General features: G+C 45.2%; 1 protein-coding gene across 4 annotated transcripts in view; it reads left to right on the forward strand.

Moving 5' to 3' along the window:
* The window catches only part of CHEK2 (checkpoint kinase 2), a 120,240-nt gene extending 96,232 nt beyond the window's left edge, over positions 1-24,008 (forward strand). For all 4 annotated transcript variants that reach the window (XM_063913169.1, XM_063913167.1, XM_063913170.1 and 1 more), the window contains exons 9-15: positions 2,502-2,598; positions 4,294-4,380; positions 4,976-5,139; positions 10,932-11,047; positions 11,195-11,280; positions 21,866-21,937; positions 22,281-24,008. In XM_063913169.1, the coding sequence (XP_063769239.1) occupies positions 2,502-2,598; positions 4,294-4,380; positions 4,976-5,139; positions 10,932-11,047; positions 11,195-11,280; positions 21,866-21,937; positions 22,281-22,397 (739 nt within the window). In that variant the 3' untranslated portion in view covers positions 22,398-24,008. The remainder of the gene's footprint in view (positions 1-2,501; positions 2,599-4,293; positions 4,381-4,975; positions 5,140-10,931; positions 11,048-11,194; positions 11,281-21,865; positions 21,938-22,280) is intronic.
* Positions 24,009-26,702: the final 2,694 nt, after the last annotated feature.

The raw sequence follows: 26,702 nt of genomic DNA on the forward strand, positions 1-26,702 counted from the left end.
TTGGAACTAAGGGCCATATACAACGCCCTACGTCAAGCGGAGACCTTTCTTCGCGACCAACCGGTTCTGATCCAGTCAGACAACGTCACCGCAGTAGCTCATGTAAACCGCCAAGGCGGCACAAGGAGCAGAGTGGCGATGGCGAAAGCCACCAGAATTCTTCGCTGGGCAGAGAATCATGTAAGAGCACTGTCAACAGTGTTCATTCCGGAAGTGAACAACTGGGAAGCAGACTTCCTCACCAGACATACGTTCTGGAGAGTGGAGACTTCATCAGGAAGTCTTCGCGCAGATTGCAGTTCAGTGGGGACTGCCACAGATAGACAGGATGGAGTCCCGCCTCTACAAAAAGCTGCAGAGTTATTGCGCCTGGTCTAAAGACCCTCAGGCAGTAGCGGTAGACGCCCTAGTGACACCGTGGGTGTTCCAGTCAGTCTATGTATTTCCTCCTCTTCCTCTCATACCCAAGGGTTGAGAATAATGAGAAAAAGGAGTAGTGAGAACAATCCTCATTGTTCCAGATTGGCCACGAAGGATCTGGTATCCGGATCTACAGGAAATGCTTACAGAAAATCCGTGGCCTCTTCCTCTAAGGCAGGACCTGTTGCAACAGGGCCCATGTCTGTTTCAAGACTTACCGCGGCTGCGTTTGACGGCATGGCGGTTGAACGCCGGATCCTAGCGGAAAAAGGCATTCCGGATTAGGTCATTCCTACGCTGATAAAGGCTATGAAGGACGTGACATCTTAACATTATCACCGTATATGGCGAAAATATGTTTCTTGGTGTGAGGCCAGGAATGCTCCTACGCTTCACTTCCTACAAACTGGAGTGAATTTGGGCCTAAAACTTAGGCTCCATTAAGGTTCAGATTTCGGCCCTATCCATTTTCTTTCAAAAAGAGTTGGCTTCTCTACCAGAAGTTCAGACGTTTGTAAAAGGAGTGCTGCGTATTTAGCCTCCTTTTGTGCCTCCGGTGGCACCTTGGGATCTTAGCGTGGTGTTGAGTTTCCTAAAGTCACACTGGTTTGAACCACTGAAAACGGCGGAGTTAAAATATCTCACGTGGAAGGTGGTCATGTTATTAGCCTTGGCTTCGGCTAGACGAGTGTCAGAATTAGCGGCTTTGTCACATAAAAGCCCCTATCTGGTTTTCCATATGGATAGAGCAGAATTGCGGACCCGTTCGCAATTTCTGCCGAAAGTGGTATCATCTTTTCATATGAACCAACCTATTGTGCCTGTGGCTACACGTGACTTGGAGGATTCCGAGTTACTTGATGTGGTCAGGGCTTTGAAAATTTACGTGGCCAGAACGGCTAGAGTCAGGAAAACTGAAGCGCTGTTTGTCCTGTATGCATCCAACAAGATTGGTGCCCCTGCTTCAATTGCTCGCTGGATTTGTAACACGATTCAGCAAGCGCATTCTACGGCTGGATTGCCGTTACCAAAATCGGTCAAGGCCCATTCCACTAGGAAGGTGGGCTCTTCTTGGGCGGCTGCCCGGGGGGTCTCGGCACTACAGCTGTGTCGAGCTGCTACTTGGTCGGGTTCAAACACTTTTGCAAAATTCGATAGGTTTGATACCCTGGCTGAGGAGGACCTCATGTTTGCTCAATCGGTGCTGCAGAGTCATCCGCACTCTCCCGCCCGTTTGGGAGCTTTGGTATAATCCCCATGGTCCTTACGGAGTCCCCAGCATCCTCTAGGACGTTAGAGAAAATAAGATTTTACTTACCGGTAAATCTATTTCTCGTAGTCCGTAGAGGATGCTGGGCGCCCGTCCCAAGTGCGGACTTCTTCTGAATACTTGTATATAGTTATTGCTTCAATAAGGGTTACGTTCTAGTTGCATCGGTCTTGCACTGATGATATGTTGTTTTCATACTGTTAACTGGGTAGTTATCATAAGTTATACCGTGTGATTGGTGTGGCTGGTATGAATCTTGCCCTTGGATTAACAAAATCCTTTCCTTGTACTGTCCATCTCCTCTGGGCACAGTTTCTCTAACTGAGGTCTGGAGGAGGGGCATAGAGGGAGGAGCCAGTGCACACCAGGAACTAAATTCTTTCTTAAAGTGCCCATGTATCCTGCGGAGCCTGTCTATCCCCATGGTCCTTACGGAGTCCCCAGCATCCTCTACGGACTACGAGAAATAGATTTACCGGTAAGTAAAATCTTATTTTTAAGTTCAAACTGAGGAAGCGATTGGAGTGGAGGAGCTTATATACGACAAAAGTATACCTATTCATTGCTAGCTCCTCAACCTGCACTATGCCCCATGGTCAAATGTATCCTCCAAATGGATCTAGAAAAAGAGATTTATCAGTAACTAACAAAAATCTTACTTTTATCATTTAAATTCTCTTGTTTAAGTTCTGTGATGACGCCTTTGATCTCCCAGCATAACTGTTCTCAAACAGAGCCATGCTTTACTATTGATAGACTATATACCTATTGGTAATAGGTAGGTGTAACTTGGTGATCCTTTTTTTTCTAGGATGGAAGGAGGTGAATTATTTGACAGAGTAGTGACATCCAGGCTTAAAGAATCAACGGCAAAACTGTTCTTTTATCAGATTTTGCTAGCTGTCGAGGTAATACACAAATCTCCTTAAATTTCACACAATGTTGATATAGTATGTTATATAGTATATTCACCTGTTCAGCCTTTAAGTACATTCTTGAGATAAATATATATATATATATATCTAACTCAGTAACTTTTTTTTTTAATTTAAAATAAGATGGAAATCAGAAAGAATCTAAAAAGGTTAAAACATACACAATCTAAAATAGTAACATCAACAATATGCAGTATATTTGTTACAAAAAGAAACCATGCATAAAGTAATGAATTATTCATTATTTATTTTAAACCAAGAGAACCATTTATAAATCTTCAGCAGCACACAACAATGTTTTTATTACAGGTCTAACTCAGTGACATTACTTTTATGCATTATACACACAGCCATAAATCACATCTGACATTTCGGAGCACTTAAAAACCAAGTTGAATGTATTCTCTGCTCTTAAATCTTAATCATTCATTTATGTACATGCAGAGGTCTCCAAAGCACTCCCCAGAACAGGATTACTGTGCAGCCATTTAGCTGAGTCAAATACAGCTAAATTGTCAAGATGTTTACCTGTTGTGCTGTACAAATGCCCCAAGACCCTGATACTGTACCTCTCTCTGCTGAAGTGGCCTTTGTTATACAGCAGAAAGTTACAATATTTTATTAATGCTTTACCACTAATATACTTTAGCATTTTTTGTTTATATGTATAGGTAACTGCAAAGTGCCATGAATGGCTTGTTTCTTTTCCTCTGATTGATACACCTTAAATAAATCCACAATGCTCTGTGTCATACTGTATCCATCAAATGTATACTTGCGGCACACTATGAATCCTACACACATGCAGCTTACTCAAAACTGCTGACAGACCCATTCCCTATGGTCCAATTATCTTTACTTTCCCCCACTACACAGTTGATGTAGCACAAAACAAACTCTTGTTTAAATGAAAGGTACAATCTATCTCATTACTGTCCATCTTCTCATTATTTATGTAGTGCAAATATAATCTTCAAGTTAACCAATTCTGCGTATGCATCCTTTTAATTAAATTTTTAGTAGACTAATCAATGATTAAATCTGATAAATGGCTAATTACTAAAATAGTGCAAATAGATGGTCCTGTTTGCACTTTTTTTTTATTTAAAATTGGAATGTTTCTCATTGAACAACATAAGCAAACATTTAATAACAGATTTTGTGAACAGTGATAGTTGTTGTTTTTTTTTTTTGTTTTTTTTTTAAGTATTGGCGCTTAAACATATGCAGTACAAAAGTAAAGTAGGGTAGGATAAAAACTTCACAATCCTTATTGTTAATTGTGAAAAAATACACAACCTCTCCTCGGTACAGTTTGTTTTGCTATAGCAGCAAGTTTAGTCACATATATGCTGAGACTCTAGAAAAGGCTGTAAAATTTGCTAATATATTTTAAGCACTGTAGTTACGGTGTACCTGGCACTCGTGAACAGCCCCGATGGCCAACTTAACGCGAATGTCTGCTCACATCTCAGAGGGTGCAAGCAGAAATCTGCGAGAAACGCAGCCTTGGGGCAGGTCTTGCAAATCAATTGAATAGCTCCTGGGCACTTTTAATTGCCCCTTTTAGGTTAATTTGACTTAATTATTGTTATGAATTATTTTCTCTTAAACTAACTCTGTTTTTAACTGTAGACCTCTTGAATACTAAATGTATCTTGCTTTTAGTACCTCCATGAAAATGGAGTCATACATCGAGATCTGAAGCTAGAAAATGTTCTGCTGTCATCAGCTAATGAAGAATGTTGTGTGAAGGTGAGCGTTCTAAACTCAAAAATGATGGGATCCACCCAGCAGTGAAAATTCAGCTTTGAGTGGTTTTCCATAAGTTAAATATTTGCTTAGTTCGGCAGTGTCTCTGTACTTCTAGTGCTTTCCAGTCTCTGTAATCAGAGCATACTGGGATGATAGCTACCACTTCTGGCCGTGCGTTAGATCTCTCCTTTATCTAAAGGTGAGATAATTCCAGTGACTGGCCAGCAGGCAAGCACAGTAATTGAACGTTATTGAATTGTTTGAACATCCTGAGTCCCAGTGGAGGGAAAGTTGAAGAAGAACTAGTTTCTGGGATGGAGAAAGAAATATATATTAGCTATGTGGAAAACCCCTTCACTCTATGGGGTAATTCAAATGTTTGAAAAATCGGTTGGGTGTCTGTTTTTTTCCTGTCTATTAGATATGAATGTATTTGTGTTTGTGTCTGTTTAGGTCTTCCACTGTTCCTTTCCCTTCTTTCCCATGACCACATAGGGATTTACAATTAGGAAGCAACCCATTAAGTAATTATAACCAGTTTTTTGATATTACTAAAAGTCTAAATCTAATTTCTTGCACTGTAATGCCTTTATAGATCACGGATTTTGGCCAGTCTAAAATTCTCGGAGAAACCTCTTTAATGAGGACATTGTGTGGGACCCCTACTTACCTGGCTCCTGAGGTCTTGACCACAGCTGGCACTGCTGGTTACAGTAGTGCAGTGGATTACTGGAGTTTAGGAGTCATCCTGTTTGTATGGTAAGAGCTCTGATAACAAAATATGTGTGTGTGTAAAATGTACATACAACATTATTTATCATTCCAAAATGTTTTTTCTCTAACGTCCTAGTGGATGCTGGGGACTCCGTAAGGACCATGGGGAATAGACGGGCTCCGCAGGAGACATGGGCACTTTAAGAAAGAATTTAGACTCTGGTGTGCTCTGGCTCCTCCCTCTATGTCCCTCCTCCAGACCTCAATTTGAATCTGTGCCCGGACGAGCTGGGTGCTGTTCAGTGAGCTCTCCTGAGCTTGCTGTAAGAAAGTATTTTGTTAGGTTTTTTATTTTCAGGGAGCTCTGCTGGCAACAGACTCCCTGCATCGTGGGACAGAGGGGAGAGAAGCAGCCCTACTCTCTGAAGCTAGGTCCTGCTTCTTAGGCTACTGGACACCATTAGCTCCAGAGGGATCGTACGCAGGATCTCACCCTCGCCGTCCGATCCCAGAGCCGCGCCGCCGTCCCCCTCGCAGAGCCGGAAGACAGAAGCCGGGTGAGTATGAGAAGCAAGAAGACTTCGAAATTGGCGGCAGAAGACTCCGTTCTTCACATGAGGTAACGCACAGCACTGCAGCTGTGCGCCATTGCTCAAAACACACCTCACATACTCCGGTCACTGTAAGGGTGCAGGGCGCAGGGGGAAGCGCCCTGGGCAGCATATGGACCTCTGTTGGCAAAAGTACTCATATATTCAGTTGGGCACTGTATATATGTATGAGCCCCCGCCAAAAAGATATATATTTTAGCGGGACAGAAGCCCGCCGTCGAGGGGGCGGGGCTTCTCCCTCCGCACTCACCAGCGCCATTTTTTCTCCACAGCTCCGCTGAGAAGAAGCTCCCCAGGCTCTCCCCTGCAGATCACGGTAGAAAAGGGTAAAAGGAGAGAGGGGGGGGGCACATAATTAGGCGCTAAAAACACAATATACAGCAGCTACTGGGTTAACATTAAGTTACTGTGTTATTCCTGGGTTATATAGCGCTGGGGTGTGTGCTGGCATATTCTCTCTCTGTCTCACCAAAGGGCCTTGTGGGGGAACTGTCTTCAAAAAGGGCATTCCCTGTGTGTGTGGTGTGTCGGTACGCTTGTGTCGACATGTCTGATGAGGAAGGCTATGTGGAAGCAGAGCGGGAGCAAATGAATGTGGTGTCTCTGCCGACGGCACCGACACCTGATTGGATGGATATGTGGAAGGATTTAAATGATAATGTTAATTCCTTGCATAAAAGGTTAGACAAAGCTGAAGCCTCAGGACAGTCAGGGTCCCAACCCATGCCTGATCCTATGTCGCAGAGGCCGACAGGGTCTCAGAAGCGCCCACTATCCCAAATTATTGACACGGATACCGACATGGATTCTGACTCCAGTGTCGATTACGATGATGCAAAGTTGCAGCCAAAATTGGCTAAATCCATCCGTTATATGATTATAGCTATTAAGGATGTGTTGCACATCACAGAGGAAACCCCAGTCCCTGACAGGAGGGTTCATATGTATGGGGAAAAGAAGCCGCAGGTAACTTTTCCCCCCTCACACGAGCTCAATAAGTTATGTGAAAAGGCTTGGGAATCTCCAGATAAAAAACTGCAGATTTCCAAAAGGATTCTTATGGCGTATCCTTTCCCGCCAACGGACAGGTTACGCTGGAAATCCTCCCCTAGGGTGGACAAAGCTTTGACACGCTTATCCAAGAAGGTAGCCCTGCCGTCACAGGATACGGCTACCCTCAAAGATGCTGCGGATCGCAAACAGGAGGTTACCCTGAAGTCCATTTATACACATTCAGGTACCTTACTGAGGCCGGCAATCGCGGCGGCTTGGGTGTGTAGTGCTGTAGCAGCATGGATGGATACCTTATCTGAGGAACTTGATACCTTAGACAAGGATACTATATTAATGACCCTGGGGCATATTAAAGATGCTGTCCTTTATATGAGAGATGCTCAGAGAGACATTAGCCTACTAGGTTCTAGAATAAATGCTATGTCGATTTCTGCCAGAAGGGTCCTGTGGACTCGGCAATGGACAGGTGATGCCGACTAAAAAAGGCACATGGAGGTTTTACCTTACAAGGGTGAGGAATTGTTTGGGGAGGGTCTCTCGGACCTGGTCTCCACAGCTACGGCTGGAAAGTCAAATTTTTTGCCATATGTTTCCTCACAGCCTAAGAAAGCACCGTATTACCAAATGCAGTCCTTTCGATCACAGAAAAACAAGAAAGTCCGAGGTGCGTCCTTTCTTGCTAGGGTAGGGGCAGGGGCAGAGGAAAGAAGCTGCACAACACAGCTAGTTCCCAGGAACAGAAGTCCTCCCCGGCTTTCACTAAATCCACCGCATGACGCTGGGGCTCCACAGGCGGAGCTAGGCCCGGTGGGGACGCGTCTCCGAAATTTCAGCCACAAGTGGGTTCACTCCCAGTTGGATCCCTGGGCAATAGATATTGTGTTTCTGGGATACAAGCTGGAATTCGAAGAGATGCCCCCTCACCGATACCTCAAGTCGGCCCTGCCAGCTTCCCCCTTAGAGAGGGAAATAGTGTTAACTGCAATTCACAAATTGTATCTTCAACAGGTGGTGGTCAAGGTTCCCCTCCTTCAACAAGGAAAGGGTTATTATTCGACCATGTTTGTGATACCGAAACCGGACGGTTCGGTCAGACCCATATTGAATTTTAAATCCCTGAACATGTACCTAAAAAGGTTCCGGTTCAAGATGGAATCGCTGAGAGCGGTCATTGCAAGCCTGGAAGTCTCTGGACATAAAGGATGCATACCTTCATGTCCCCATTTATCCACCTCATCAGGCGTACCTCAGATTTGTGGTACAGGATTGTCATTACCAATTTCAGACGTTGCCGTTTGGTCTCTCCACGGCTCCGAGAATATTTACCAAGGTAATGGCGGAAATGATGGTACTCCTGTGGAAGCAAGGGGTCACAATTATCCCATACTTGGACGATTTCCTCATAAAAGCGAGGTCAAGAGAGCAGTTGCTGATCAGCGTAGCACGTTCTCTGGAAGTGTTATGGCAACACGGCTGGATTCTGAATATTCCAAAGTCGCAGTTGGTTCCTACGACTCGTCTGCCTTTCCTGGGCATGATTCTGGACACAGACCAGAAAGGGGTTTATCTCCCGATAGAGAAGGTTCAGGAACTCATGACACTGGTCAGGGACCTATTAAAACCAAAACAGGTGTCAGTGTATCACTGCACTCGAGTCCTGGGAAAGATGGTGGCATCATACGAGGCCATTCCCTTCGGCAGGTTCCATGCGAGGACCTTTCAATGGGACTTACGGGTCAAATGGTCCGGATCACATCTTCAGATGCATCGGTTAATCACCCTATCCCCCAGGGCCAGGGTGTCTCTCCTGTGGTGGCTGCAGAGTGCTCACCTTCTCGAGGGCCGCAGATTCGGCATTCAGGACTGGGTCCTGGTGACCACGGATGCAAGCCTCCGAGGGTGGGGAGCAGTCACACAGGGAAGAAATTTCCAAGGTCTTTGGTCAAGTCAGGAGACTTGCCTTCACATCAACATCCTGGAACTAAGGGCCATTTACAACGCCCTACGTCAAGCAGAGACCCTGCTTCGCGGTCAACCAATTCTGATTCAGTCAGACAACATCACCGCTGTGGCTCATGTAAACCGACAAGGCGGCACAAGGAGCAGGGTGGCGATGGCGGAAGCCACCAGAATTCTTCGCTGGGCAGAGAATCATGTAAGCGCACTGTCAGCAGTGTTCATCCCGGGGGTAGACAACTGGGAAGCAGACTTCCTCAGCAGGCACGACCTCCACCCGGGGGAGTGGGGACTTCATCAAGAAGTCTTCGCACAGGTTGCAAGTCGGTGGGAACTGCCACAGGTGGACATGATGGCATCCCGCCCCTCAACAAGAAACTACAGAGGTATTGCGCCAGGTCAAGAGACCCTCAGGCGATAGCTGTAGACGCCCTGGTGACACCGTGGGTGTTCCAATCGGTCTATGTATTTCCTCCTCTTCCTCTCATACCCAAGGTGTTGAGAATCATAAGAAAAAGAGGAGTGAGAACCATACTCATTGTTCCGGATTGGCCAAGAAGGACTTGGTATCCAGATCTGCAAGAAATGCTCACAGAGGACCCGTGGCCTCTTCCTCTAAGACAGGACTTGTTGCAACAAGGGCCCTGTCTGTTCCAAGACTTACCGCGGCTGCGTTTGACGGCATGGCGGTTGAACACCGGATCCTAGCGGAAAAAGGCATTCCAGATGAGGTCATTCCTACGCTGATTAAGGCTAGGAAGGACGTGACAGCTCAACATTATCACCGTATATGGCGAAAATATGTTGCTTGGTGTGAGGCCAGGAATGCCCCTACGGAGGAATTCCACCTGGGCCGTTTCCTTCACTTCCTACAGTCAGGAGTGACTTTGGGCCTAAAATTGGGTTCCATTAAGGTCCAGATTTCGTCCCTATCCATTTTCTTTTAAAAAGAACTGGCTTCTCTACCTGAAGTTCAGACGTTTGTGAAGGGAGTGCTGCATATTCAGCCCCCTTTTGTGCCCCCGGTGGCACCTTGGGATCTTAACGTGGTGTTGAGTTTCCTGAAATCCCACTGGTTTGAACCACTCAAAACGGTGGAATTGAAATATCTCACGTGGAAGGTGGTCATGCTACTAGCATTGGCTTCGGCTAGGCGTGTGTCAGAATTAGCGGCTTTGTCACATAAAAGCCCCTATCTGGTTTTCCATGCGGATAGAGCAGAGTTGCGGACCCGTCCACAATTCCTGCCAAAAGTGGTTTCATCTTTTCATATAAACCAACCTATTGTGGTGCCTGTGGCTACTACTGACTTGGAGGATTCCGAGTTGCTTGATGTGGTCAGGGCTTTGAAGGTTTATGTAGCCAGAACGGCTAGAGTCAGGAAAACAGACTCTTTGTTTATCCTGTATGCTTCCAACAAGCTTGGTGCGCCTGCTTCAAAGCAAACTATTGCTCGCTGGATCTGTAACACGATTCAGCAGGCTCATTCTGCGGCTGGATTGCCGCTGCCAAAATCAGTTAAGGCCCATTCCACTAGGAAGGTGGGCTCTTCTTGGGCGGCTGCCCGAGGGGTCTCGGCATTACAGCTGTGCCGAGCGGCTACTTGGTCAGGTTCAAACGCTTTTGCAAAGTTCTACAAGTTTGATACCCTGGCTGAGGAGGACCTTGTGTTTGCTCATTCGGTGCTGCAGAGTCATCCGCACTCTCCCGCCCGTTTGGGAGCTTTGGTATAATCCCCATGGTCCTTACGGAGTCCCCAGCATCCACTAGGACGTTAGAGAAAATAAGATTTTACTTACCGGTAAATCTATTTCTCGTAGTCCGTAGTGGATGCTGGGCGCCCGTCCCAAGTGCGGACTTCTTCTGCAATACTTGTATATAGTTATTGCTGCAATAAGGGCTATGTTATTGTTGCATCAGGGTTGAACTGATGCTCTGTTGTTGTTCATACTGTTGACTGGGTAAGTTTATCACAAGTTATACTGTGTGATTGGTGTGGCTGGTATGAATCTTGCCCTGGATTTCCAAAATCCTTTCCTTGTACTGTCAGCTCTTCTGGGCACAGTTTCTCTAACTGAGGTCTGGAGGAGGGACATAGAGGGAGGAGCCAGAGCACACCAGAATCTAAATTCTTTCTTAAAGTGCCCTTGTCTCCTGCGGAGCCCGTCTATTCCCCATGGTCCTTACGGAGTCCCCAGCATCCACTACGGACTACGAGAAATAGGTTTACCGGTAAGTAAAATCTTATTTTTGCAGCCTTGGTGGATACCCCCCATTTTCAGAACAGAACTGTAAGATGCCTCTGAAAGATCAGATAACAGGAGGACATTATACATTTATTCCAGCTGCTTGGAAGGATGTATCACAGCCAGGTATATCATTTTATTACCATAAAAATTACTTCGCTGTCAACTTTTTTCAGAATCTATATTTATTAATTGTACTGTGTATATTTTGTAGTGTTAGATGGATAACAACTTTCCACATAATCATTTAAGAATAGTTATTTCTCTTTTAAGCTCTAGATCTTGTTAAGAAACTGTTGGTGGTTGATCCAGAAAAGAGGCTTACAATAAAGGAAGCACTGGTGCATCCTTGGCTTCAGGTATGTAGAAAAACTTTTCTGGCTATACATTCTATTCCTAACTAAATGAATCCTTATTTGCCCCTTATTGTAGTGGGGCCTACAGTGAAGTCCCAGTGGGGAGGATGGGAAACTTAGCCCCTCCAGCAGCTTCTACTGCAGCGAGCAACAAGACAGTCCTGGACGGATGATGGGGAAGTGGTCATTACAAATAGAAGGGGCGGGATGAGGGGAGGTGTAGAAGTGGGCGACCTAGGGTGACGTAGCATAAGCAGGATCCTTTTACTAGTATAAAGCTGACGAGTGATATAAAGAATAGTCTTCACGTAGTTATGTCATTATAATCTCCTATGTTTATGGGTCTGTACATGCGTAGGACTCATTCTATGCATGTGCTGAACAAGTCCTGCCTGATCACTCGCAGAGCCCCCTTAGTCCCTGCATGATTGACATGCAGGGGTTAAGGGGAGGGGACTCTTCGAGCAATTGGGAGGTTTCTGTCCTCCCTGAGCTCGCCTTAGGACACCTACAGTACGGTTTCATCCCCTGCATGATTGACATGCGGTGGCGTTTGGGAGGAGGTGGCAGGGACCGTTGTACACAAGGGGGCGTGTCTCTCCCGTTTTATAGTTGTGCTGAGCCGAGGATCTGCGTCTCGTGTCACAGATTTCCGGGCCCTGGCAGAGGAGTTTCGCTGGCCAGTATGATTATGCTCCAACGTACTCAGATGGCTGCAAACCTGCAATGGTGATGCAATGCTGCGTCTTATGTCTCAGCACTTTATTTTATTATTGCCAGTTATTTATATAGCGCACACATATTCCGCAGCGCGTTACAGATTATAATTGGCCATTCACATCAGTCCCTGCCACAGTGGAGCTTCCAATCCATATTCCCTACGGATCCGGTATGGAAGATAGATAGTGTCTAGTTAGACAGTCAATAGATAGACACCATATGTTAGACAGACATTAGGTCGACAGGGTCAAAAGGTCGACAGGTCAAAAGGTCGACAAGGTCGATATGAAAATGGTCGACATGAAAAAGGTAGACACCATGTTTTTTGCATTTTTGTGGTTTGTGTGGATAGTTTTGTCATCTGGGACCCCCAATTGTAGAAAGGCATACCCTCGCAGGGCTCGCTTCGCTCGCCACGCTTCGGGCACGGTGGCTCACTGCGCTCGCCACAAGGTTTATAACCAACTCTATGCCGATATGGATAGAGAAAGTATGAAATAATCCAAAAACATGTCACATTAAAAAAAACAAAAACATTTGTCGATCTTTTTTATGTCGACCACTTTCATGTCGACCTTTTGACCTGTCGACCCTTTGACCTGTCGACCTTTTGACCTGTCTACCTTTTCCATGTCGACCTTTTGACCATGTTGACCTAATGTCTGTCTAATATATGGTGTCTATCTATTGACTGTCTAACTAGACACTGTCTATCTATCAAACGGATAGGATTCCCTACCACATGTACACGCACACACATTCACACTAGGGTTAATTTTGTTAGGAGCCAATTAACCTACCAGTATATGTTTGGATTATGCGAGGAAAAGTATCTGCTGTACTGTCCGTTTCACAGAACAGTAATGGAATATCTGTTACAGATTGCAATGAAATAGTACAACTAGTAACCACAATTGCTATATTGTGCTAGATTCCTGCTTGGATTTGTATTAATCTCAGAACAAGCCATCACTTAAATATTGTTTTATTCCTTACATTCTTCTTAGGGTGCATGTAGAGCACAACATAATACACAGAGAAGCATGGACAGAACAAGTATACAAGTTTTCCAAAACACGCAGTGTGGGGTCAACCTCTACTATGAAAGTCTGCATATAAGTACATACAGGTTGAGTATCCCTTATCCAAAATGCTCGGGACCAGAGGTATTTTGGATATCGGATTTTTCCGTATTTTGGAATAATTGCATACCATAATGAGATATCATGGTGATGGGACCTAAATCTAAGCACAGAATACATTTATGTTACATATACACCTTATATACACAGCCTGAAGGTTATTTTAGACAATATTTTTTATAACTTTTGCATTAAACAAAGTGTGTGTACATTCACACAATTAATTTATGTTTCATATACACCTTATACACACAGCCTAAGGTCATTTAATACAATATTTTTATTAACTTTGTGTATTAAACAAAGTTTGTGTACATTGAGCCATCAAAAAACAAAGGTTTCACTATCTCACTCTCACTCAAAAAAGTCCGTATTTCGGAATATTCCGTATTTCGGAATATTTGGATATGGGATACTCAACCTGTATATGTACCCTGGTGTTCTGTCATGCACTCAGCCAAGTAGATCCAACTTGTAATACACTATGTAGATAAAAGTGATTGGACAGCCCCCTCCCCCCCATACACACACACGCATGCGGAATGGTGTGCTCCTGCAGCAGACACATGTTCATGAAGGTATAAAACAGGTAAAGAGGCACTGATTAGATCGTTTGCTAACTAAGGACCTTATTCAGGTTCAGTAGATTTAGCAGAATCTGCTACTGCTTCCTTTCACCTGTTGGGGGCCGCCCAACATGCTAATCGGCGGGAAGTGATGCGATCATAAATCAGTTGCGAACGCCTTGCTTAGTCTAAAATTAAGGTTGACCCCCTGCATATGCAACTATTTTTCTGGTCGCAGCGGCATCCGTTCTCCGAACTACTCTCCCAAAACGCTGCATCACCCCAGATGTCAATCATAGCGTAATTGCAGTCACGTTGCACCTGCTGCGCATGCACAGATTGCTGAAAACCGCTCATTTACGATTTTCGGTAATCTGCGTCCCATGCTGATTTAGGCCCTAAATGGCTTACCAGAAAGAGCTAACTGAATTTGGAAAGGGGATCATTGTAGGCTGCGTAATGTCATGTTTTCATGGCACCACGGACTGGTATACAGAAAATTCTGTAACCCAGATGGACTGGCCAGCTCAGAGTGCAGATCTTAACCCCACTGAAAACCTCTGGGACGATTTGGAGTGACCGGTGCATTCTAGAACGACACGACCTTCAGTGTCGCAGTTGGTCACTACTTAAGGCGGAATGGCAAAACATACCGCCTGTTGTTGTTTAGGAACTTGTGGACAGTTTGCCAAGTGGGTGTTGGGTAGACCTACAAAATACTGACGTCAATAAAATCTTGTTGATCTATTTGCTGTCAGTGTCCAATCACTTTTGTCTACATAGTGTAAAAGCATTTGTTGACATGAACAGTGACTATTGGACAATACTCTATATTATTATTTTCTTGCAGCACCACATAGATGAATTGTATTTACTATGTTATAGGTCTACTATAATAGTATCTAGTAATGTGCTCTATTATGCTGGAACCAGTAGCTCAGATTAGACTGATACAAAGTTAATTTGTATTTTAGTTTTTAAGGTGCAAATCTAATTTGCTCAGACAACATTAGTACAGATAGTACATTTATATACACCAGAACATTGGGCCTAATTCAGATCTGATCGCAGCAGCAAATTTGTTAGCAGTTGGGCAAAATCATGGGGGTAATTCAGACCTGATCGTAGCAGGAAATTTGTTAGCAGTTGGGGAAAACCATGTGCACTGCAGGTGTGGCAGATATAACATTTGCAGAGAGTTAGATTTGGGTGGTTTATTTTGTTTCTGTGCAGGGTAAATACTGGCTGCTTTATTTTTACACTGCAATTTAAATTTCAGTTTGAACACACCCCACCCAAATCTAACTCTCTCTGCACATGTTATATCTGCCCCCTCCACCCCGCTCATCAGCCCAAACACCCCCCACCCCCACCCCTGCAGTGCACATGGTTTTGCCTAACTGCTAATAGATTTGCTGCTGCGATCAGATCTGAATTACCCCCAATGTCTCAATAGTGTCTGGATATTTCTCTGACGTCCTAGTGGATGCTGGGACTCCGTAAGGACCATGGGGAACAGCGGCTCCGCAGGAGACAGGGCACAAGAATAAAAGCTTTAGGATCATGTGGTGTGCACTGGCTCCTCCCCCCATGACCCCCCTCCAAGCCTCAGTTAGATTTTTGTGCCCGAACGAGAAGGGTGCAGGCTAGGTGGCTCTCCTGAGCTGCTTAGAATAAAAGTTTAATTTAGGTTTTTTTATTTTCAGTGAGTCCTGCTGGCAACAGGCTCACTGCATCGTGGGACTAAGGGGAGAAGAAACGGACTCACCTGAGTGCAGAGTGGATCGGGTTTCTTAGGCTACTGGACATTAGCTCCAGAGGGACGATCACAGGTTCAGCCTGGATGGGTCACCGGAGCCGCGCCGCCGTCCCCCTTACAGAGCCAGAAGAGACGAAGAGGTCCGGTGAAATCGGCGGCAGAAGACAATCCTGTCTTCAGACTAAGGTAGCGCACAGCACCGCAGCTGTGCGCCATTGCTCTCAGCACACTTCACACTCCGGTCACTGAGGGTGCAGGGCGCTTGGGGGGGAGCGCCCTGAGACGCAATATAGATGACAAATACCTTAGGTGGCAAAAGAATACATCACATATAGCTCCTGGGCTATATGGATGTATTGTAACCCCTGCCATTTTTACACAAAAAAGCGGGAGATAAGGACGTCGTGAAGGGGCGGGGCCTATCTCCTCAGCACACAAGCGCCATTTTCCCTCACAGTTCCGCTGGAAGGACGGCTCCCTGACTCTCCCCTGCAGTCCTGCTTCAGAATCAGGGTAAAAAAGAGAAGGGGGGGCACTATTGGCAGCAAATGACAATATAAACAGCAGCTATAAGGGAATAACACTTATATAAGGTTATCCCTGTAGATATATATAGCGCTGGGTGTGTGCTGGCAGACTCTCCCTCTGTCTCTCCAAAGGGCTCGTGGGGTCCTGTCCTCTATCAGAGCATTCCCGGTGTGTGTGCTGTGTGTCGGTACGTGTGTGTCGACATGTATGAGGAGGAAAATGATGTGGAGGCGGAGCAATTGCCTGCGTTAGTGATGTCACCCCCTAGGGAGTCGACACCTGACTGGATGATCGTGTTCAAACAATTAAGTGATAATGTCAACACTTTGCAAAAAACTGTTGACGACATGAGACAGCCGGCAAATCAATTAGTGCCCGTCCAGGCGTCTCAGACACCGACAGGGGCCCTAAAACGCCCGTTACCTCAGTGGGTCGACACAGACCCAGACACAGATACGGAGTCTAGTGTCGACGGTGATGAGTCGAACGTAATGTCCAGTAGGGCCACACGTTACATGATCACGGCAATGAAGGAAGCATTGCACATTTCTGACACTACAAATACCACTAAGAAGGGTATTATGTGGGGGGTGAAAAAACTACCAATAGTTTTTCCTGAGTCAGATGAATTGAATGAGGTGTGTGATAAAGCGTGGGTTTCTCCCGACAAAAAACTGCTAATTTCTAATAAATTATTGGCACTATATCCTTTCCCATCAGAGGTTAGGACACGTTGGGAAACACCCCCTAGGGTAGATAAGGCGCTCACACGTTTATCAAAACAAGTAGCGTTACCGTCTCCTGATACGGCCACCCTCAAAGAACCAGCTGATAGAAGGCTGGAAAATATTCTAAAAAGTATATACACACATACTGGTGTTATACTGCGACCAGCAATCGCTTCAGCCTGGATGTGCAGTGCTGGAGTCGCGTGGTCGGATTCCCTGACTGAAAATATTGATACCCTGGATAGGGACAATATACTGTTAACTATAGAGCATTTGAAGGATGCATTACTATATATGCGTGATGCACAGAGAGATATTTGCACCCTGGCATCAAGAGTAAGTGCTATGTCCATCTCTGCCAGAAGAACGTTATGGACGCGTCAGTGGTCAGGGGATGCGGATTCCAAACGACATATGGAAGTATTGCCGTATAAAGGGGAAGAGTTATTTGGGGCTGGTCTTTCGGACCTGGTGGCCACGGCAACGGCTGGAAAGTCCACCTTCTTACCTCAGGTCACTTCACATCAACAGAAAAAGACACCGTCTTTTCAAACTCAGTCCTTTCGTTCCCATAAATACAAGCGAGCAAAAGGCCATTCCTTTCTGCCCCGGGGCAGAGGAAGGGGAAAAAGACTGCACCATGCAGCCGCTTCCCAGGATCAGAAGCCTTCCCCTGCTTCTGCCAAGTCTTCAGCATGACGCTGGGGCTTTACAAGCAGACTCAGGCTTGGTGGGGGCCCGTCTCAAGAATTTCAACGCGCAGTGGGCTCACTCGCAAGTGGATCCCTGGATTCTACAGGTAGTATCGCAGGGGTACAAACTGGAATTCGAGGCGTTTCCCCCTCGCCGGTTCCTGAAGTCTGCTCTGCCAAAGTCTCCCTCCGACAGGGAGGCAGTTCTGGAAGCCATTCACAAGCTGTTTTCCCAGCAGGTGATAATCAAGGTACCCCTCCTACAACAAGGAAAGGGTTATTATTCCACGCTGTTTGTGGTACCGAAACCGGACGGCTCGGTGAGACCAATTTTAAATCTGAAATCCCTGAACACTTACATAAAAAGGTTCAAATTCAAGATGGAATCACTCAGAGCGGTGATAGCGAACCTGGAAGAAGGGGACTATATGGTGTCTCTGGACATCAAAGATGCTTATCTCCACGTCCCAATCTACCCTTCTCACCAAGGGTATCTCAGGTTTGTAGTACAAGACTGTCATTATCAGTTTCAGACGCTGCCGTTTGGGTTGTCCACGGCACCTCGGGTCTTTACCAAGGTAATGGCCGAAATGATGATTCTTCTTCGAAGAAAAGGCGTATTAATTATCCCTTACTTGGACGATCTCCTGATAAGGGCAAGGTCCAGGGAACGGTTAGAAGTCGGAGTAGCACTATCTCAGATAGTGTTACGTCAGCACGGGTGGATCCTAAATATTCCAAAATCGCAGCTGATTCCAACGACACGTCTTCTGTTCCTAGGAATGATTCTGGACACAGTCCAGAAGAAGGTTTTTCTCCCGGAGGAGAAGGCCAAGGAGTTATCCGAGCTAGTCAGGAACCTCCTAAAACCAGCCCAGGTGTCAGTGCATCAGTGCACGAGGGTCCTGGGAAAAATGGTGGCTTCTTACGAAGCAATTCCATTCGGAAGATTCCATGCAAGAACGTTTCAGTGGGATCTACTGGACAAATGGTCCGGTTCGCATCTTCAGATGCAGCAGCGGATAACCCTGTCACCAAAGACAAGGGTGTCTCTCCTGTGGTGGTTGCAGAGTGCTCATCTTCTAGAGGGCCGCAGATTCGGCATTCAGGATTGGATCCTGGTGACCACGGATGCAAGCCTGAGAGGCTGGGGAGCAGTCACACAGGGAAAAAACTTCCAGGGCTTGTGGTCAAGCATGGAAACATCTCTTCATATAAACATTCTGGAACTACGGGCCATTTACAATGCCCTAAGTCAAGCGAAACCCCTGCTTCAGGGTCAGGCGGTATTGATCCAATCGGACAACATCACGTCAGTCGCCCACGTAAACAGACAGGGCGGCACGAGAAGCAGGAGGGCTATGGCAGAGGCTGCAAGGATTCTTCGCTGGGCGGAAAATCATGTGATAGCTCTGTCAGCAGTGTTCATTCCGGGAGTGGACAACTGGGAAGCAGACTTCCTCAGCAGACATGATGGCGTCACGTCTAAACAAAAAATTAGACAGATATTGCGCCAGGTCAAGGGACCCTCAGGCAATAGCGGTGGACGCTCTGGTGACACCGTGGGTGTACCAGTCAGTGTATGTGTTCCCTCCTCTGCCTCTCATACCAAAAGTACTGAGAATCATAAGAAGGAGAGGAGTAAGAACGATACTCGTGGTTCCGGATTGGCCAAGAAGGACTTGGTACCCGGAACTTCAGGAGATGCTCACGGAAGACCCGTGGCCTCTACCTCTAAGAAAGGACCTGCTCCAGCAGGGGCCTTGTCTGTTCCAAGACTTACCGCGGCTGCGTTTGACGGCATGGCGGTTGAACGCCGGATCCTGAAGGAAAAAGGCATTCCAGATGAAGTCATCCCTACCCTGGTCAAAGCCAGGAAGGATGTAACCGCAAAACATTATCACCGCATTTGGCGAAAATATGTTGCGTGGTGTGAGGCCAAGAAGGCCCCTACAGAGGAATTTCAACTGGGTCGTTTCCTCCATTTCCTGCAAACAGGACTGTCTATGGGCCTAAAATTAGGGTCCATTAAGGTTCAAATTTCGGCCCTGTCGATTTTCTTCCAGAAAGAACTGGCTTCAGTACCTGAAGTTCAGACATTTGTAAAAGGGGTACTGCATATACAACCTCCTTTTGTGCCGCCAGTGGCACCTTGGGATCTCAATGTTGTTTTGAGGTTCCTTAAGTCACATTGGTTTGAACCACTCACCACTGTGGACTTAAAATATCTCACATGGAAGGTGACGATGCTGTTAGCCCTGGCTTCAGCCAGGCGGGTGTCAGAATTGGCGGCTTTATCATATAAAAGCCCTTACTTAATTTTTCATTCTGACAGGGCAGAATTGAGGACTCGTCCTCAATTTCTCCCTAAGGTGGTTTCTGCTTTTCACATGAACCAACCTATTGTGGTGCCTGCGGCTACTAGGGACTTGGAGGACTCCAAGTTACTTGACGTTGTCAGGGCCCTGAAAATATATGTTTCCAGGACGGCTGGAGTCAGAAAGTCTGACTCGCTGTTTATCCTGTATGCACCCAACAAGCTGGGTGCTCCTGCTTCTAAGCAGACTATTGCTCGTTGGATTTGTAGTACAATTCAACTTGCACATTCTGTGGCAGGCCTGCCACAGCCTAAATCGGTAAAAGCCCATTCCACAAGGAAAGTGGGCTCATCTTGGGCGGCTGCCCGAGGGGTCTCGGCTTTACAACTTTGCCGAGCAGCTACTTGGTCAGGGGCAAACACGTTTGCTAAATTCTACAAATTTGATACCCTGGCTGAGGAGGACCTGGAGTTCTCTCATTCGGTGCTGCAGAGTCATCCGCACTCTCCCGCCCGTTTGGGAGCTTTGGTATAATCCCCATGGTCCTTACGGAGTCCCAGCATCCACTAGGACGTCAGAGAAAATAAGATTTTACTTACCGATAAATCTATTTCTCATAGTCCGTAGTGGATGCTGGGCGCCCATCCCAAGTGCGGATTGTCTGCAATACTTGTACATAGTTATTGTTAACAAAATCGGGTTATTGTTGTTGTGAGCCATCTTTTCAGAGGCTCCTTCGTTGTTATCATACTGTTAACTGGGTTCAGATCACGAGTTGTACGGTGTGATTGGTGTGGCTGGTATGAGTCTTACCCGGGATTCAATATCCTTCCTTGTTATGTACGCTCGTCCGGGCACAGTATCCTAACTGAGGCTTGGAGGGGGGTCATGGGGGGAGGAGCCAGTGCACACCACATGATCCTAAAGCTTTTATTCTTGTGCCCTGTCTCCTGCGGAGCCGCTGTTCCCCATGGTCCTTACGGAGTCCCAGCATCCACTACGGACTATGAGAAATAGATTTATCGGTAAGTAAAATCTTATTTTCTGCCACATGTAGTGTGCATAATATTTCTGTGCAGACCCAGAGGCCTGTCACCAACTAATAGGCAGGTCACCCCTCTCTCAGTTTATTGTAACACCTGATTCAATTTGTGAAGGACCTTTCTTCAATCAGTCGTATATAATATCCACATCTTGTATTTCAGTCTTATGATTACAGTTTTTGGGACAATGGTGTACACACAAATCATCAGCACCTCATCCGAACCAATATTATTACATTGCAGTAGCGCAATACCATTTCTGTGCAACCCAATTACAACTTAGTGAGTGAACTACAGTAACTATCTACCATTTGTCACAATTTTGCCCACTGTGGTGGCTGTTTCCATTAGCGTCTAAGGAAGAGGTTTCATTTATCTTGGAGAAACACAAAACATGGCAGCTGTTATTTGTGTTAGCAAGTGCAATCATGCAAGATACTTTGCACATTATACTGAACTGTTATGAAGAAATAGAAGGAAAATAAACACAGCTGCCAGAGGAGTAACTGGGTGGTTTGTGTTTGTCCATTGCAGAACCAAGCCTTCAAAATTATGTGTGCCGTGAATTAGGGAAGCCAATCCCGGGCCATTTTTTCAATCCCGGGTATCGGGATTGAAAAATGGCCAATCCTGGTATTCCCGGGATACCTGGGATTGGCTTTTAGCTAGGTGGCCGCCTCCTCGCCCCTCCCCACCCCGCACACATAACTCACCATATACTGGGGGCGGGCAGGTGGGGAACATCCTCTCATCGCTGCTAGTGGCTCCCTGCAGCAGCTGACGGTGCAGCGTGACCTCTCTAGCGCTGCGCTGGGGAGCCGGAATAAGGAAGCCGGGCAGCATCTGAGCGTCCTGTGGACGCTCAGCGCTGATCCCCCAATCCCCGGGATTGGAGCTTTGAATCCCGCCCATTTTTGGCCCTAAATCCTGGTATCCCGCCGATCCCGGGATTGTCCACCATACCGTAAATGCATTTAGCCCATATGCATGAAGAAAGCACAGAATACCTATGTTTTTGGTGATTTATAGCTGTTAACGCGTGCAGGGGTTTATGCTGTGTCACTTTATACTTTTCTTTCTGTGTTTTTTTAGGATTCTGAAATGAAAAGTATAGCTAAAAAGTTAATGTATGATGCTGTGCACCCTATGCCTCCACCCTCACAGGTAACTCCTTTATGTATGCTATTAGATCCATTTGTTATTATGTTAGAATGTGTCTGTAATGTAGTTTACATGTGTGCTTCTACCTTGCTGCCGTTTTTGGCCATCACATTGCTACTTTACGACAGTATGTTCTCATGCTTTTGCTTGTAAACATTATGCAGCAACATTAGGACATACGTACATTTCTGTTACTAGTGTCCCGCTTATTTTGCAATGATGCTTGAAAATAAATCATATAAAAGTACTTTGTTTAGTCCCATCAGTTATATACCAATAACATAAACATTTCCAAAGGGGTTCCTGCTGTTTAATAATGGGCTTTCACATTGTGTTTAATCCGCAGCATATCGTTAATCGTAAACGTGTACATGACTCCCACCCAGAAGCCAGTACTTCTACGTGTTCAGAGGCAACAACAACACCGCATGGGAAGAGAGTAAAGCATGACAAGATTGTGTAGCAGCCTGTGACATGTTTATGTCATATTTGTAATCTTTGTACAATAAACAGTTTCTACTTTTTATATATTCTGTGGTCTACAGTGCAGCTAGCTATACGCTACTTGCCGGCATTACACTGGAAATAGAGGCTATTGGGGTATGATCAATTAATGTCGGATCCTTTCCGACGGAAAGGATCTGACATCTCCGTATTCAATGAGCGGCCAAATCAGACAGGATTTGGCAGTTCCCGACAATGCCAATCCGACTTTTTTAAAATCGGATTGACATTGTCGGAAATGGAACTAAAACCTGTCGGATTTGGCCGCGGAATCCGACAAAACACGTGGATCCGCGGCTAATCCGCCGATCCACGTGTTTTCCGAAAAATCGGAATTGCTGACTTGTCGGAAAAAAATCGGGGATTGAATAGGTCGAAACAGTTTCCGACTAAAAAAGTCGAAAAACTGACGTCTTTTCGACAAGACGGCAGTTTCCGACTACAATTGAATACACCCAAATGTCCGAAAGTTTAATGTTTGTTAATAATGGAAATACATTTTGAAAATAAGGCAAGTGTTTAATGGTTCGGGATAAACTTTTATTTATTATGTGAAGTGAAGAAACTGTTATGGTCGTACAGCTGCAATGCTCAGCTCTGATGTGAAAGAAATCGTATTACACATCATGCTTACTGGTTATCCATGAAGCCATGCTGCATGCTTGTATAGTTATCAGATACTGGGCTTTGCAGAGTGTAGCTGTTTGGCCACATGTCTGGGTATGTGATCCTGTTAAGCTAAGTAATGTGAATGGTGTCGTTGTTTAGACAAAAGTGTTGGGATGGAGATAGCTGGAGGTGCATTATGCTGGCTGGTCTCGGTTTTATTTTAAAGGAGCACTCACTTAAAAAGGCATGGTTTTGCTTTGTAAGTGATTGCCCCTTTTAAAAAACATCTGAGATTAGCCGGCTTCCCGCATCTCCAGCGATCCCGGACTCCATTACATCCCACCGAACAAGTCTGAATATTGTTTTGAAAAAATTATCCGAATAACTCCTAGCAGCCGAGGGGACGTCAGATTACATTTACTGGAGTGTTAGAAATCCCAATGGCATAAATGAATAGTATTTATATTGTTTACTGCTTCACAAATGACAGTCACATCTACGTATGCTTACATAGTATGAATATCATCCAAACATTACCACTAGAGTTTATTATAGTAAAATGTCCAGAAGGTATTTATTTGTACTTGTCTTATCAAATACACATGGAATATTACTTTTCCAATTGTAAGTTTTATATGGATGTAAGAAGTTGCTGAGAAGTTATGTGACCACATAAAAGCACTGGTTTATACTCCATAGAAAGGCCAAGGTGGCTTCTACTATCCTTAGTAATATACATTTAAGGCTGCATTACTCCGCTGTATACATACGTTTTTCTAATTAACTTTAAAGTAATGACATCAGAGCTAGTTGTTTTTATGGCTATTATTTACAGCAGTTTATGTGTAGTAATATCATGTTTGTATTCTAAAAGAGATATGGAAGACGAAACATTACTCTCTATCGTCCTTGTATGATATGCCTTGGTGGAAATTTACCAATAAACTCCTTTCAATATGCATTTCTTGTTAATGTTACAATAAATTAGTACATAACTAATTTTAATACTCATTTTCACCAAACACAGAAGCTACAACTTTTGTGTAGATGGTTGTTGTTCAAAATATATATTTTGCAATTTGTAAATGTTATTGCTAAGCATCTATAGGATGTAGAAAATGTTTTATAATGTTATTTTGTTTTAATGGTTATGCTGGTGGTACATGTGTTGTATACTAAATGTAAGTTTAGTAAATGTGATCTGTAGGTTTAATTTTATAAAACCACAAGGATTAAATAATATCAGTTCAAGCTATTCTGATATTGTGACCAAGCTCAAATAATCAAGGACTAATCTTGTGTAGATTTGTGCATTGATTACCAACAAATATATTTTTTTTTATTGAAGTAGATTTAATCAGTTAGAGAGTTACTTAGATGGGAATTCGATTATGGCCCTCATTCCGAGTTGTTCGCTCGCTAGCTACTTTTAGCAGAAATGCAAACACAAAGCCGCCTCCCTCTGGGAGTGTATTTTAGCATAGCAGAATTGCTAACGAAAGATTAACAATTGCTAATGAAAGATTAGCAATTCTGCTAATATTAGCAGAATTGCTAACGAAAGAAATTTCCTTGCAGTTTCTGAGTAGCTCCAGACCTACTCCTAGATTGTGATCACCTCAGTCCGTTTAGTTCCTGGTTTGACGTCACAAACACGCCCAACGTCCGACCAGCCACTCCTGCGTTTTTACCTGGCACGCCTGCGTTTTTTAGCACACTCCCTGAAAACGGCCAGTTTCCGCCCAGAAACACCCACTTCCTGTCAATCAGCAGAGCGATTGAAATGCTTCGTTCGCCTGTGAGTAAAATAGCATAGTTTTGTGTAAATTTGCTTAGCGCATGCGCAGAACTGACGGATTTTAGCCTATTAGCAATTCCGCTAAAATTAGCAGCAAGCGAACAACTCGGAATGAGGGCCTATATGCAGTAATTTACCGCATGGGAAAAAGGGTGGTAGCCTTGGGATTTAACGCCTGGGGCTGTTCAGTTAGAGACCCTTTTGTCGCCCATGTCAACAGGCATAAACCATAGAATCCGGGACCAAAAAACAAGCTATTTATCAAGTATTTCTTTTGAGCCTGCTCAACCTAAAATAAAAACTTTTTTAACTGCAGTCTGTGAACTGCCTTCAGGGCCAATTGGAACATTGCCACAGCTCATTGAATTCCCCCTTAAGGGGGGTACACACAGAGATCTTAAAATCTAAGCAATCTGACTAGATTGCTTAAAAGTTAAGCACGGATCTCTTGTGTGTATGCCCCCAGCGATAGCGATGCGTCGCTATAGCCGGTGCTAGATTGGCCTGCATGCACGCACAATTTAGCACATCGCTCATTTCACCCGTTGGGTGAACTGAGCCCCCCCCCCCCTCGCTCAGCATACATCACGCTGTGTGCTGAGCGGGGGAGAGATGTGTGCTGAGTGGTCTGTGAAAGATCGCTCAGCACACATCTCTTCCCTTGTGTACTGCCTTTAGTGGTTTTCATTTGCTTTGTAATTAACTTGTGCACATTTGAGATCTTTTGATAATTATATACCTATTAATAAGAAAAATTTGACCTATTCAGGCCTTCCATAACTCTTGCAGATTTTATACCGTATGTACTGTATATCTATTAAACACTTAGGGGTATATTCAATTGATGTCGAAAGCTGCCATCTGTCGAAAAAGACGGCAGTTTTCAAAAAATTTTAGGTCGGAAGGGGTTCCAACCTATTCAATATATTCGACAAGTCGAGGAATTCGATTTGTCGAAAAGCACGTGGATCGGCGGAATAGCTGCCGATCCACGTGCTTGTGTCAAAAACGTTTTGGCCCCCTTTTCGACCATCTTAGTCCGACATAAAAAAAATGTCGGACTGAGATGTGGGACCCAGAGGAGGGGGGGAGGGGGGGGATAGAAGTGCTACAGCGCTGCAGCAGGATGTGTCACAGCCGCGCCGCTCACGGCAGCGTCCGCCTTGCTCCAGCAAGTGAGGTCACGCTTGCTGGAGCCGGGTGGACACTGCCGTGAGGTCGGGCGGCTGTGTGACATCCTCCTTCAGCGTTGATCACCTCCGTCTGCCCGTGGCTTTCCCCCGCGGCTCCCCCCCCCCCCCCCCCCCCCTCTCCTCCTCTGGGTCCCTCTTCTCAGTTCGACTTTTTAAAAGTCGAATTGAGATGAGATTGAATAGGGGTTGTCGGATCCATTCCGACAAATGCAAGTCGGAATGGATCCGACCCTAATTGAATATACCCCTTAGCTGGCTAATATTTTTTCCAAAAATGTCCTTAGAATTTTTTTTCCAGGGATGTTAAATGATCCAGTCAGTCTTTTCTGCTGTTCAGGTGCTTTTAAAAAAAAACACGGAACGTGTTTTTTTTTTTTTTTTTTTAAAGCACCTGAACGGCAGAAAAGACTGACTGGATCATTTAACATCCCTGGCAAAAATAAGATTTTACTTACCAGTAAATCTATTTCTCTTGTGTCCTAAGTGGATGCTGGGACTCCGTAAGGACCATGGGGATTAGCGGCTCCGCAGGAGACTGGGCACAACTAAAGAAAGCTTTAGGACTACCTGGTGTGCACTGGCTCCTCCCACTAAGACCCTCCTCCAGACCTCAGTTAGATTCTTGTGCCCGGCTGAGCTGGATGCACACTAGGGGCTCTCCTGA

Source organism: Pseudophryne corroboree, chromosome 1 (genome assembly GCF_028390025.1).
Source record: "Pseudophryne corroboree isolate aPseCor3 chromosome 1, aPseCor3.hap2, whole genome shotgun sequence".
Classification (NCBI taxonomy): domain Eukaryota; kingdom Metazoa; phylum Chordata; class Amphibia; order Anura; family Myobatrachidae; genus Pseudophryne; species Pseudophryne corroboree.